Source organism: Oryctolagus cuniculus, chromosome 12 (assembly GCF_051225735.1).
Source record: "Oryctolagus cuniculus isolate XC-2025 breed Fujian yellow rabbit chromosome 12, ASM5122573v1, whole genome shotgun sequence".
NCBI lineage: Eukaryota > Metazoa > Chordata > Mammalia > Lagomorpha > Leporidae > Oryctolagus > Oryctolagus cuniculus.
This window is the reverse complement of record NC_142878.1, coordinates 86449029-86463672: the sequence shown is the minus strand read 5'-3', so window position 1 is coordinate 86463672 and position 14644 is coordinate 86449029. Positions and strand designations below refer to the sequence as shown.

The following is a 14644-nucleotide window of genomic DNA, read 5'->3' as shown; positions in this document are numbered from 1 at the left end:
TTTATTAGACTGTAGTGGATTTACTAATATTACATCTCTTTTAAAACCTAGCACTCAGTACAGTATGCTTAAAAATGTGCCAGAAATATTATAATTACGGAATATTTAAAAGAAAGATAATTCGCTATGTTGGAGGCAACACTAAGTATGACCACTGACATACTTTCCTTGTAGCCAGATAAATGAAAGGGTCTTAAATTTATCCTGCATACCTTGGAAAGCCAAAATAGTTTTGAAATGGGAAAGATTTGTTAGGTAGCAGGATAAAAGAAGTTTCACACAGAAAGTGCAGTGTGCACAGGAGACTGATCAGCTGGGAGATGCTGTTAGTGACCCAGACGGGAGAGGCCAAGGCCTGAAGTGAAATGGGAACAAAGGGTCCCCTGAGAATTGTGTCACCGGGCTGGGATCACTGTGACATGCAGGACATCTCTGTACTGCAGCAGTATGTTTTCATGGGTCACACTCCTATCCTTTCTGCTACTGTATTAAAGGAACACTTATTCATTTTTTTGGTCTGATTCCTCTACACAGGGTAAGCTCCTCGAGGAGGTTTATTATAGATGTTAAATAAATAATGATGTAATTGAAACAATGTGCACATGGGATCACCTACTTCAGTGGCATAATTGTCATGGAGATAACTAAATATATAATGGGGTTCTCCCTCTATTTTTAAAGAATCTTCTTGTGGATAGGAGAAATCTTGTTAATTATGTGCATGTTACCAACTCAAATTTATGATTGCTGCAGCATGACAATTTTTAGCTGGGGGATGAAAAAACCATTTGAAGTGAGTTGGTCCTTCTATATCACATCTGTGGATAAAAACATCAACTCATCTATTATCTTTTTCTCCTTCAATTTCAAGGTTAAATTATACTGCCTATCCTCAAAAGGCACCAAAATGATAAATTAATGATTAGGGCTTCTACTGAAGATAAGTATAAAATCATAAAACCAAAATGCATATGGCCTATAAAAATTCACTTCTAAAATTTCAACCATACAGAAATACTGTTAGTATAGTCCAATAAAAGTAAATTTTAGGCAAGCTAAATTCCACTCTAAAATCCTAAAGCACTCTAACATTTTTATTTTCCTAGGTTCTTTACATCACAGTGGCTAAAAGTATTTTTCCAGTAAAAGATGTACCATAAATTTCTATTCACTTGTATTCCTAAGTCACTGAACTCCAGTAAAGGTGATCATTTAACAAAAAAACCTGAATATTCACACCTATGAGACACATACCTGAATTAAGGAAGAACTGAGGAGAATCTCCATGAATGCCCACTGTGCCTGGCCCCAAGGAGTCCGACAGGGTATTCACAAAGGAAAATACTCCACTCATGATTCCAAAGCCCAAGCCAGAAACTAAAGAAGAAAAACACTGTTAAACCCTTTTCCTGCTAGGATTTCTCTTCAAATCAGATCCCGAAAGACTAGGAAGCACTACGCATCTGCTGCCGTTGAAACGGCAGACACCTGGCTCTGGAAAGGCATGCTTGGCTAAATGATGAGTGCAGGGAGAAAGGGTAGGAGAAGAAATGAATAATGGAACACAACAGAGAAATAAATGAGAGAGATCGAGAAAGGCACAAAAGAAACAAGTGAGGCAAGGGGCTATGATGCTGAAGTTGCCTTTATTTATGAGAGCAGAGTCAATAAAGCTTGATGGCTTGGAACAGGAGCTGAGTTGGGCAGCTGTGTATGAGAAGGGATGACCCCTAAGCCAAACTGGAGTGACTCAATTTAGGGATCTAGGCCCAATCTTTACACATAATTCTGAAAGAATAATACACAGAGGTATCAACTACATCACTATGAAGAGTCCTCCCAGTTACAGCCAAAGCCATGGTAGCTATCCAGAGAAAGGAACAGTTAATCACTTGGAAACTGGTAGTTCACTACCGTGTATGCTCCAGTTGATATTTAAGGAAATGCAGATAAGGATCAGTAGCAATCACTTTCCTTTACGGAAGGAACCAGAAAAGCTGGGAAAGTAAACAACAGACTAAGGCAGTAATAAAATATTGTTTGAAGCCTATAAACATTCAAAATATGAAAATGATTTTTATGCCAATTCTGAGTTTGTTATGAAACCATGCAGTTTAACTTACCATAGGCCAGCAGTCGCATGGAGGGCACTGTGTCATCTGGGTTGATACTCTTCAAACCTTCACTGGCTTTTCTAAAACAAAACCACACATGCAATTATATTTGTATCGGCCTATCTGGAAAGAACACAGGCAACTTCAAATCCAGACACTGAGAGTTTGTTAGGTTACGCTCTTAATACACAATCCATTGAAACATAACCCTAGAAACTTTCAATCAATTAAAACCAACCAGAAGTTCCAACCAACTTTTATCTGGCTTTCACGATAAAAGAAAAATAGAAGTAAGCAAGCCATCAAGAATTGAGTTTACTAAGAAAAAAAGCAAAACTGATTACTTTCTTAATAATAAATACTTATTTCAATAGCCCGTGGATCGATCACTATGCATTTTTCCTCTTTATCTTCATATCCATTTTGTTGGCTTTTGTTCTCTACTCCCCCAGGGTTAGCCTTGTTTTGCCACCCTCCCTTCTACCTTCCATGCTACAGATCCCAGTTGTGCTCATCCTGCAATGGTTGGTAATCACTAATCTCTCTTTACTCTTGAATCCCACAATATTGATGATCTGAGCTCTCTTACGGGTACTGAACATCATGTTTTTATGATTCCACAATATTTTATGTATTTGTTTTATATCTCTAATTAGGCTGCAGGAGAGAAAGTAGTCCGATACTTCCATGTACCCTGTAGAATAAAACGCTTATCCTTGGGAGAGAAGTGAAAGGACAGAGTACTGTTCATGAGGAAATGCATGATCTCCACAGTGATCTTATCCAAGCTGCTGTCACGAACAACTCACAAACTGGCCACACCCCAGGCAGACGTGTCAGGAAGGCTAAATGTGCCGCCACCCTCAGTACTACCACCCCTTGCTGGCTAAAAAACTCTGCAACCATGTGAGATGTTGACTCAAAGAATACTCAAGTTATACTTCCCGGAGAGTATATTTAATAAAGTAATAAATGAATCTGAACATTATAAAATTATTTTTCAGCAAGTGCTGAAAAAAGAAGTTAGATAACTCTAAAAATGGACAAATTAATCAGAACATACTTATTTCTGGGCATTGTGTTAACCTAAACTTCAAGGTGTACATATTCTTTACAGTTGGCCTACTCATCACACAAATAGTCACATCACTGATTAAATTAAGGCAATGTGAGATTCCACTAAGCCAGTAATAAGCATAATGAGGAGGATTCTTTGCTTCTCTAGACTCAAAAGGGACAACGTGCCATTCACATGTTCTCTTCTATAAGCGTTGTTTGATAGCCAGGACATGAGCCAGAAATTTAAGTGACTGCTTTCTTCTTTGGAACAGTCATCAACTTAAATATTCAATTTTCTTAAATAAAATTATCTGTCATAGGGATTTTAAAGGCTAATTAAAGCTTGTAAGTCAGGACCAGTGTTATGATGTAGCAGGTAAAGCCACCACCTGCAGTGCCAGCATCCCGTAAAGGCACCAGTTCCTGTTCCAGCTGCCCTACTTCCAATCCAGCTCTCTGCTGTGGCCTGGGAAAGCAGTAGAAGAAGGCCCAAGTGCTTGGGACCCTGCACCTGCATGGGAGACATGGAAGAAGTTCCTGGCTTCAGATCAACTCAGTGCCAGCTGTTACCACCATTTGAGGAGTGAACCACCCTCTCTCTTGGCCTCTGCCTCTGCTTTAACTCTGACTTTCAAATAAAAATAAAATAAAGTCTTTAGAGGTCAGCGCTGCAGCATAGCAGGTAAGACTGCTGCCTGCAGTGCCAGCATCCCATATGGGCACCAGTTCAAGTCCCAGCTGCTCTACTTCTGATCCAGTTCTCTGCTATGACCTGAGAAAGCAGTAGATGATGGCCCGGGGCCTTGGGCCCCTACACTCATGTGGGGGACCCAGAAGAGGCTCCTGGCTCCTGACTCCTGGCTTTGGATCGGCGCAGCTTGGGCCGTTGCAGCCAACTGGGGCGTGAACCAGCAGATGGAAGACCTCTCTCTCTGCCTCTCCTTCGCTCTGTGTAACTCCTTCAAGTAAATAAATAAATCTTTAAAAAATTTTTTAAATCTTTTAAAAAAACTTTTAAAAAAGCTTATGAGACATATAGAATAGTAAGAATAATCATCAAAAAAACTATCAACACTTATATGGTTGAATCAATGAATTTCACAGGAATTTTGTTTAATATTAATTGTTCAGTAATGATATTTGGTATAATGAAGTATATTAAACTTATAAATTCAACAGTGTAATAAACTTCCTCATCTTATGTAATGGAGTTAGTGGAAGGAAAGGTTCTGGCACTAACAGTTCCCAATGCTAAATTAGGAAGTAAGAAAGTACAAAACATGATCAGCTTCCGGGTGTACTTCTGTTTTACTAAAGTGGAAATGTCTTTGTTTGCATGTGTTATTGTGTCTCTAAGAACAAAAAAAAAAAAAAAAAAAAAGAAAGAAAACTGCAATTTTTAAACATAAACTTTGAAAAACAACTGGTGAATCCCACCATCTTTCATGTTTCTTCCATTCTTTTTTGAAGATGTGGGGCTGGCATGTATAAGAAAGGGAGAGTAGCAAACATAAAATAAAAATAAATACACCATTTTAGAAATGTTTAAAAATAAACATGCCTCTTAAAAATGATTTTCTTAATATTTTTCTATAAATGGAAGTTTTCCTAAAATTACCAAAAATTATATAATATTTATGAGCGCATTATAAGAAAAAATTGAATTAAATTACAAATGTATTTGTACAGGGGCTGGCATTGTGGCACAGCAGATTAAGCTGCTGCCTGCAATACCTCTGGCATCCCATTATGAGTGTCAGTTCGAGTCCTGGCTGCTCCACCTCTCCAATATAGCCCCCTGTCAATGTGCCAGGGAAAGCCGTGGGGGATGCCTCCAGTGTTTGGCCCCCTGCTACCCATGGGAGACCTGGAAGGAGTTCTGGGCTCCCGACTTTGGCCTGGTCTAGCCCTGGTCACTGCAGGCATTTGGGGAGTGAACCAGTAGATGGAAGCTCTCTGTGTAACTTTGCCTTTCAGACAAATAAATCTTTTAAAAGAATTTATTTGTACAAATAGAGAAACCTGTAGTATCTATTTTAGGCAATACAACTTGTATTTTTTTTCTATCTTTTTAACTGACATAGAGTAACTTGCACATATTTACAGTGTACAATGTGACATTTTAACACATGTATACAATGTGTAATGACAAGATCAAGGTTATCAGCCTATCTTTCACTTCAGACATCTGTCATTTCTTTGGAGAACATTCAAATCTCCCCTACTGGGGCAGGCATCTGGTCTGCAGGTTAAGACACTTACGTCCCCTCTGGGAGTTGCCCGAGTCTGATACTCAGCTTTGGCTCCTGACTCCAGCTTCCTGCTACTGCAGACCTTAGCAGGCAGTGGTGATGGTTCCAGTAACTGGGTTTCTGTTACCTATATGGGAGACCCGGACAGAGTTCCTGGCTCCCCACTTTGGCCTGGCCAATCCCTAGCCCTTGTGGGCATTTGGGGAGTAAACCAAATTTGCCATTTCTCAAATAAATTTTTTTAAAAATTTAAATCCTCTCTACTAGCTGTTTTGAAAGACTCGACTAATCATTTTCAACCAGGGTTACCTTACTGTGCTACAAAGCATCAAGTTATTCATCCTTAGGGCAAGTACTGTGGCACAGTACTTAATCAAGCCACGGATTGGACACCGGCGAGTACGTTAAGCTTCCACCTGAGGTGCCGGCATCCCATACAGGTGCCAGTTTAAATCCTGCTGCTCCACTTCCTATCCAGCTCCCTCCCAATGCACCTGTAGAAGATGGCCGAGTGCTTAGGTCCCTGCACCCATGTGGGAGACCTGAAAGAAGCCCCTAGCACCTGGCTTTGGATCAGCCCAGCTCCAGCCACTGCAGACATTTAGGGAGTGAACCAGCGAGTAGTGGAAGACCTCTCTAACTCTGCCTCACAAGTAAATCTTAAAATAAATAAATAAATAAATAAAAAAAAAAATAAATAAATAAAAAGAATGCCTGCAGTTGAATCCAACCTCTGCTTCGGATCCAGCTTGCTACTAACGCACATCCTGGAGGGCAGCAGATGACGACTCGAGTTTGGGTCCCTGCCACCGAGGTATGAGACCCAGATGGACTTCCGAGTTCCTGGCCCAGCCCTGGCTGCTGCGGGCATTTGGGAGTGAATGAGAAGATAAAGGATCTCTGTCACTCTACCTCTCAAACAATTTAAAAAAAATCCTCCTCTCAAACTGTACACCTCTGTATCCATTAACCATCCTGATTTTTAAAAATTAGAATAGGAAATGCTACCATTTGTACAAGGCTCTGCCAAACTGAAAGTTATAAATTATTCATTCAAGCTTAGGGCCGTGAGGTAGAAGGTTAAGCCTCCACCTGTAGTGCAGGCATCCCATCTAGGCGCTGGTTCACGTCCCGACTGCTCCACTTCCTAGCCAGCTCCCTGCTAATGGCCTGGAAAAGCAACAGAAGATGGCCCAAGTCCTTGGGCCCCTGCACCCACGCGGCAGACCCAGAAGTTCCTGGCTCCTGGCTTCAGATCGGCCCAACTCCGGCCACTGCAGCCATTTAGAGAGTAAAAGATGGAAGATCTCTCTCTCTCTCTTTCTCTCTCTCTCTCTCTCTTTTCCCCCTTCTGTCTGTAACTCTGCCTGTCAAATAAGTAAATAAATCTTGAAAAAAAAAGTGTAAAGCACCTTTTTAAAAATAAGCAGATAAATTATTCATTTATTCAAGAGGAGTGACTGTTCTTAAGGCCATGAAATAAATTAGACTGCAATGATGTTTTGATTCTTCATATTTATAAAAATCACTGCAAATCCCCCATATTTTAATCTTGGCACCAAATTCAGGTAGCAAAAATTGCATTGAGACAGTACTTTAAACTTAAACAATTACTTTGGCAGTAGAGATGAAGTACTAATTAAGCCAAAGCCCCTTTATTTGAATGTAGTGTAGCCTAAGAGAGCAATTTAAATGCATCTATATAAATATCCACCATGAATAAAGTACTATAATTCTCAAACTTGTTTAACACAGCTGTAACATCCAGGATTTCTAAAATTTGCTACTAAAATGTTGTAGAATATTCTGAAGGCTTGTACAAGAGCCATTTTCCAAATGCAAACAAAGGCACTTGGTCACTCTGTTTTGTCCTACGATCTGTTTACAAATTGCCAAAGGTCCTTTCAGAGAAGCAAGCCTGGTTTCCCCAGGAGACCAAACGGGCTTCTCGGAACTTCCTGGCATGCTGGCTGTGGACTGATAGCCTTAATTTCTTCCTCCTGTGGCCCTACTCCTTTCCTGCCCCATGTTTAGGTTACGGTCCTTTAAAACTACAGGTTAGTGCCAAGAGACAGCCATTTCAGGTGGAAACCATGAAGAAACAAGGTAGAGAAGAACAGCAGATGCCCATTAAGGAACTCTGGTTTTTGGAAGTCAGGTTTTTGAATGTACATGTAAGTCCAAGACGGTTACTAAGCCCCTGTTCTAAATTGTGAAATTCTGTATCAGAAATTAACTTTTGGGGCCAGTGTTGTGGTACAGCGAGTTAAGCCGCTGCCTGCAAAGCCGGCATCCCACGTCAGAGCACCCGACTGAGTCCTGGCTGTTCTGCTCTGATCCAGCTAACTGCTAGTGCACCTGGGAAAGAAGTGGAGGAGGGCTCAAGTGCTTGGACCCCATGGGGGAGACCCAGATGGAGTTCCAGGCTGCTGACTTTTGCATGGCCATTGGGGCCATCTGGGAATGGAACCAACGGATGATATCCCCTCCCTCCCTCCCTGCACCCTCTCCTGTCTGCCTTTCAAATAAATAAAATTAACCTTGAACAAAAACGATATTAACTTCTTTTCAAAATTAGAACCGTCCAAGGAAAATGCAAAAACATGAGCCAGCGATACTGCTGCCAGGAAAACACAATGCAGCTCAGCCAACTCAGAGAGAGGGCAAAGCCCAGGCAAAGCAGTACCTAGAACACACAGAAGCCTGTGTTGGGTCTGGGGCACAGGTATAAACAAAGTACTAACCAAAAGGCTCAAATCTGCTAACAAAAGACAAGACTGCGGAAGGCTGGGAAGCCGCCACCACATCTTTCGCAGTCCAGGTGAAGTACTCAGGCATCGCCACCCTTAAAAGGGATACAACGGTCACCATGTGGCAGAGGTTTCGGTCACCTGGTGAGGGGCACAGAGGTCAGCAGGAAGATGATGATATTCTACAGCTAAAATTAAAACTCCAGTAGGACGGTACTAACTGCTACACGCCAGAAGCATTCAACCACAGCTAGATGTCCATTAGGGATGTTGTATTCCTAAGGAAATTTTTTTAAAAATTTTTTAAAGAATTATTTTTAATAATTCCACTGGTTCACTCCCCAAATGACCACAATGGCCAGAGCTGAGCCAATCTGAAGCCAGGAACTTCCTCTGGGCTCCAACGTGGTTGCAGGAGCCCAGGGAGTTGAGCCATCTTCCACGGCTTTCCCAGGCCACAGCAGAGAACTGGATTGGAAGAGGAGCAGCCAGGATTCGAAGCGGCAATGCCTAGATGGGATGCTGGTGCTGCAGGCTGGGGCTCTAACCCACTGCACCACAGCGCCAGCCCCCCTAGGAAAATTTAAATGCCACCTTTGCTATTTATTGCTCTTCAATATTTCCAGGGACTACTGGGTATTTCATTTTAAGACTTTTTCCAAGATAAGAATTTTACTTCTAAGCAACGGCTTCCTGGTTTTGAATTTGTAATTTAAATTGCTTCATTATGAAAAGGAAATTCAGTATCTGTTATTAAAAGCAAAAAATAAAAAATACAGAAGGCCTAGCATATTGCCAAGAACAAACTACAGAATCCCATTAAAAGGGATGTTGTAGGGGGTGGGCTTTTGGTACAGCAGTTTAGATACTGCTTAAGATGCCTAATCCCATCCCAGGGTGCCTGGGTTCAAGTTCCAGCTCTGCTGATTCCTGCTAACGCTCACTCTGGAATGCAGCAGGCTCAAGTACTTGGGATCAGATCGTTCACATGGGAGACCCAGGACTGAGTCCTGGGCTCCTGACTTCGGGTTGGCCCGGCCTCAGCTGGTATAAAAGCATTGGCAGGAGTGAACCAGAGGATGGAAGATTTCTGTCTTTTGGCCTTTCAAATAAAGTAAATACAAATTTAAATAGAGAGATATTGGGGCCAGTGCCACGGCTCACTAGGCTAATCTTCCGCCTAGCGGCGCCGGCACACCAGGTTCTAGTCCTGGTCGGGGCGCCGGATTCTGTCCCGGTTGCCCCTCTTCCAGGCCAGCTCTCTGCTGTGGCCAGGGAGTGCAGTGGAGGATGGCCCAGGTGCTTGGGCCCTGCACCCCATGGGAGACCAGGAGAAGCACTGGCTCCTGCCATCGGATCAGCGAAGTGCACCAGCTGCAGTGCACTGGCCGTGGCGGCCATTGGAGGGTGAACCAACAGCAAAGGAAGACCTTTCTCTCTGTCTCTCTCTCTCACTGTCCACTCTGTCAAAAAAAAAAAAAAAAATATATATATATATATATATATATATATATATATTGGGCCGGCGCTATGGCGCGGCAGGTTAATGCCCTGGCCTGAAGTGCCAGCATCCCATATGGGTGCTGGTTCTAGTCCCAGCTGCTCCTCTTCCAATCCAGCTCTCTGCTATGGCCTGGGAAAGCAGTAGAAGATGGCCCAAGTCCTTGAGCCCCTGCACCCACGTGGGAGACCCAGAAGAAGCTCCTGGCTTCGGATGGGCATGGCTCCGGCCGTTGAGGCCATCTGGGGAGTGAACCAGCAGATGGAAGACCTCTCTCTCTGTCTCTACCTCTCTCTGTAACTTTGTCTTTCAAAATAAATAAATCTTTAAAAAAAGATAAAATAAAGAGATATTGTTGAGGTTCTGTCTTGGTTGTATCTATGAACTTTATGGAGAGCTTGAATTACTTCATTTGCAGAAATAAAAAAGATGACACATTTGTCACCCTAAGTCTTATGTAATCAAAGCCAACCTTATGACTGCCTGAAAGAAAATAGTTTCAAATCAGTGGTTTCACGTGAGGTCCTCATGGGTCCTACAGATGACCTACTTTCTGGCCCAAAAAGGGAACTCGTGCAAAGCCTTTTCTCTTAACGTGTTTTTCCATTATTGATTTGAAATAACAGGAAATATCACAAAATGAACCCATTTTCCCCTAATACAACCAAAATAATGGAAGACATATCTTTTAAGAATTACTCATATTAGGTGATGGCAAAGAAAAGAACCTGAAGATTCTGAGTGGAGGAGTGGGCAGCTAAGAGGCCTGCATCCTCTATCAAAGAACCCAAGCCTGATTCCTGGCCCTGGCTCCTCACTCCAGCCTCCTTCCAGTACAGATCCTGGGAGGCAGCAATGATGGTTCAAGTAATAGGCTCCTGTCATCCCCATGGGAGACCTGGGTAATCTTCCTGGCTCCCAGCTTCACTCCTTCATGGTTACTGCAGGCATCTGGGGAGTGAACCAGTGGGTGGGTTTGTGTTTGTATTTGTATTTCTCTTTCTTTCCTCTCTCTCTCCCACTGCCCATCTCTCTCTCTGCCTCTCAAGTTAAAAAAAAATACAAGCTTGAATTATATTATTTTTGTTTTTTTAATGACTATTTCCCTAGCTTATTTACCTCCATGGCACTTCTAGTTTTCTAAGATATATTGTATTTTCTTGTTTCAATATTTTAAAGTTTATTTATTTGAAAGAGGGAAGAGGCCTTACACCAGAAGGTTTACTTCCCAAATACCTGCAAAAGCCAGAGCTGGGCCAGCCTGGAACTCCATCTGGGTCTCATTGTATTAGGCCATCATTTGCTGCAGGAAGCTCCAATGAAAACCGAGTAGCCAGAACTTTAACTAGCTACTCCAATATACAAGGTGGCATCCCAAGCAGTGACTTAAGCCGCTATGCCAAACACCCACCCACCCACAATGTATTTTCTTGTCCATTAATCTGTCTCCTCTCACTATGATAAAGCTACATGAAGCCAGAAACTGTCTTTGTAACCACTGATGTGTCTAGGATGGTGTAAGGAAGGAGGGAAGAGGGGAAGAAAGAAAAAAACGGAAAGTAGGAAAAGAAGGCCACAAGTCAAAAATAAGTTTTCAGGATGGAAATGTACCAATTGCTTGGCTTGGATCTATGTAGGAAGGCATGGACCCTCAAATACACAGGACATTAATGTCAAATTCTCAAATCATGGTTCAAATCTGAGAGAGAAAGGCAGAGCATTTGACTTACTTGATAAGCCTATAATATGCAAACCGGAACGTTTCTTGGATAAGGACTGAGAGCAACACTCCGAAGATGAGCAGATATTTCTGTTTGGGTCCCTCTTTGCTGTCAGTAATGAGTCTTGCTATGACCCAAATCAGGGACGAAAGCAGGAGAGACACTAGCCAGAAGAAAGCTCTGAAAATTAGGAAAAAATAAGCTTTAAGGACAGGATTTATAATGATTTAAAACTGAGGGGAAAAAAACTGCTTGAGAATGAACACTTTTTTTTAAAAGAAAGCATGATGACCTCATCAGGTGGTGCTCTTGATCAGCTGTTCCTTATCAAGGGCACATCTGCCCCGGTGAGACAAACACCTAGTCCCAGAGGAAGGCATGCTTTCCCAGCCACGACTCGTGTTCAGTGACCCTGCTCCTTCAAGTGCACCCACGGGGACAGACTGGCTGTAAACCTATCTGCTACTCTTCCTAATCAATGCTTTGCTCACTCGAAACATCTACAACCTGTGACTTCTGCGGTTTTCCTATCTTCATCATCTACCAGGGGCCAGCCCTGTGGTTTAGCAGGTGAAGCCGCCGCCTGCAGTGCTCATCCCATATGGGCGCTGGTTCAAGTCCTGGCTGCTCTACCTCCGATCCAGCTCCCTGCTGCTGGCCTGGGAAAGCAGCGGAAGATGGGAAGAAGGCCCAATTCCTTGGGCCCCTGCACCCGAGTGGGAGACCCAGAAGAAGCTCTTGGCTTCTAATAGGTGGCGTCTGGCCGTTGTGGCCATCTGGGGAGTGAACCAGCGGATGGAAGAACTTTCTGTAACTCTACTTCTCAAATAAATAAATCTTTAAAAAAAAAAAATCTACCAACAAGTATGGATTTGGTGGTCAGATATCCGCAAAGTGTTCTTTTCCACACACACACACAAAATCTCTATCAACAGTTACTGATTAAAACAGAAAAAAAAAAAAATCCTGAGACTGAAAACTTGTGGTCTGTTTTCCACCCCGCTATGGACGGTAAGTTACAGCAAGCTGCAGCCGAAATCTGTTGTTTCTGATCAATACGGTCGATAGAGCCGACGGGGCCCAGAAATGGGGGGCTGGCCGGGCTAGCCTGGTGCCAGGGGAGACGCCTGTGTCCCCAGGGAGCGCCGGGATGATGACCACATTGGCCAGCAGAGCCGGGCGCTCACTAAGCTCCCAGGAGGCGGCGCACGACAGGTGGCTCTGCACCTCACCTCACTCAGCCCGGGAGCTTAAAGGAACGCTAGGATTCAGCTGAGCCGGGCTGGCGGGGCAGTTTCAACCCACCCGGGGCCCGGGTGACGCTATGGCAGAGCGGGCGGATTACTGTCCCCGCCTCTCAGCTTCGGGGGGCCACAGATGCCTCTGAGAATCAGGAAAACCAGGGGCCAGGACGCACACGCTGCTGTATTCATCATTTTCCCCTTACACTCTTAGTGTCCACACCGCCGACCGCAGCCCACCCCGTGGGCCCTAGGCCAAAGCCCTCAGGAGCCCGGCACCAGGGGTCTCCGGGACCCACGGACACGAGCGCCTTCCTCGGAGCCCGCCCCTGGGATCTCGGCTCTCGCTCGGAGAAGGGCGAGGGGCCCTGAGAGAGCGGGGTCTCCGTCTCCCCCGCCCAACCCTCCGTCTGCCCCAGCCCAGCAAGGCCGAGCCGTTCGACGGGGACGCCCGGGGCCGCGGGCAGCCCGGGCGGGGCAGGCGTCCCGGTTTCCCGGCGCAACCGCCTCACCCGGCGATGAGGAAGATGACGCGTAACGGATCGAAAGCGATGGTGAAGATGTAGAGGGCAAGCGCAGGCCCGAAGGCAATGAAGGTGCAGCCGAAGAACACGGCCGCCGTCATGGCGACAGCAGAAGCCGGCGCTGGGCCCGGAGGAGACGCGAAACTCGCGGGGCCGGGCGCGGGGCGCGAGGAGACCGGCGCGAGGCTAGGTTAGCGGGGAGGGGCGCAGCCGCAGCTGGGGGCGGGGCTGGGCGGGCGCGTGGGCGTGGCTCGGGCCGCGGGGCGGGGCGAAGTCCGCGCTGGGGGCGGAGCGGGGCAGGGCGGGCTGAAGGGCGGGACGTAATCAGAGCGGGGAGCGAGGGGGGCGTGGCTCGGGCCGCGGGGCGGGGCGCAGTCAGAGCTGGGGGCGGGGCGGGGCGGGGCGGGGCGGGGCCGGGCGGGCTCAAGACTGGACGTAATCAGAGCGGGGAGCGAGGCGGGGCGGGGACTGGGACGCGGGGCGGGACGCAGTCAGAGTCGGGGGCGGGGAAGGGCGTGTGCGAGGGGCGGGGCTCGAGGCTCAGGGCGGGGCGCAGTCGGAGCTGGGAGCGGGGCGAGGGGACGCGACGCCGGGGCTCAGGGCGTGGAGCAGGGCGCAGTCAGAGCTGGGGGTGGGATAGGGCGGGTGCGAGGGGCAGGTCTCGGGGAGCAGGGCGGGGCGAGCTGTCGAATTCAGGGCCGGAACCAAGTTCTCTAGCGCCACCACCGGTAGGTAACGGATTGGAGGCAGAGAAGAGCCAGGCAAAGACCCAGCTTACCTGTTAGCTCCGTATGTCAGGGACAGAAGATTCCGGATAAATTTAAGAAAAACAGCGCAGGAAAGCGCTTTTTAAATAGAGAGGTATATATTTTTAAAGATTTATTTATGTATGTATTTGAAAGGCAGAGTGACCGAGAGAGATCTTCCATCCTTTGGTTCACTCCCCAGATGACCCCAGTGGCTGGGGTTGGGGCTGGGCCATGCCCAAGCGGGGCCCGACCACGTGGGCCATCAGCAGCTGCCTGCCCAGGTTCATTAGCAGGAAGCTGGATTTGAAGTGGAACAGCCGGGACTTGAACTGGCACTGGCATTTCGGATGCTGGCCCCGCCGATGGCGGCCTAACCTGCTTTGCCAGAACAATGGCTCCAGAGAAGTCTGTTTTAAAGCACGTTTTTCTATTTGTGTAGCTGCAGGGTCTTCATGCTCATCATGTGAAAATCCCAGGCTGGGAGAGCAGTGGCCCCAGCGGGACCACAGAGAGGGTAACACGAAAGAGTGGAGGAGACTGTTCTTTGGCCTGTGTTGGCCAGCTGGCCTTAATTTTTTCACCTAAGCCTCCAAAAGACTTGTTTTGACCGCATTCTTGAACCACCCTATAGCAACAGTGCCACCTCCCTGCTCTGACTTCTGACCCCTGTAACCACTGCTCCGGTCCTCCCCATTAAAATGCAAATTCTGGAGGCCTGCAAGAGCTCAATATG

At 45.9% G+C, this 14644-nt stretch overlaps 1 protein-coding gene across 7 annotated transcripts in view; it reads right to left on the bottom strand.

Annotated features, from left to right (window-relative positions):
* APH1B (aph-1B gamma-secretase subunit) overlaps positions 1 to 13404 on the bottom strand; it is a 45387-nt gene extending 31983 nt beyond the window's left edge. For 3 of the 7 annotated variants that reach the window (XM_051822338.3, XM_070054334.2, XM_089310525.1), the window contains exons 1-4: positions 13151 to 13394; positions 11407 to 11577; positions 2124 to 2194; positions 1255 to 1377 (exon numbers count right to left, since the gene is read on the bottom strand). In XM_051822338.3, coding sequence (XP_051678298.2) covers positions 1255 to 1377; positions 2124 to 2194; positions 11407 to 11577; positions 13151 to 13263 — 478 coding nt within the window. In that variant the 5' untranslated portion in view covers positions 13264 to 13394. Of the gene's footprint in view, positions 1 to 1254; positions 1378 to 2123; positions 2195 to 11406; positions 11578 to 13150 lie in introns of all 7 variants that reach the window. The other 4 variants (XM_089310527.1, XM_051822341.3, XM_089310526.1 and 1 more) reach the window with 2 other exon arrangements.
* Positions 13405 to 14644: the final 1240 nt, after the last annotated feature.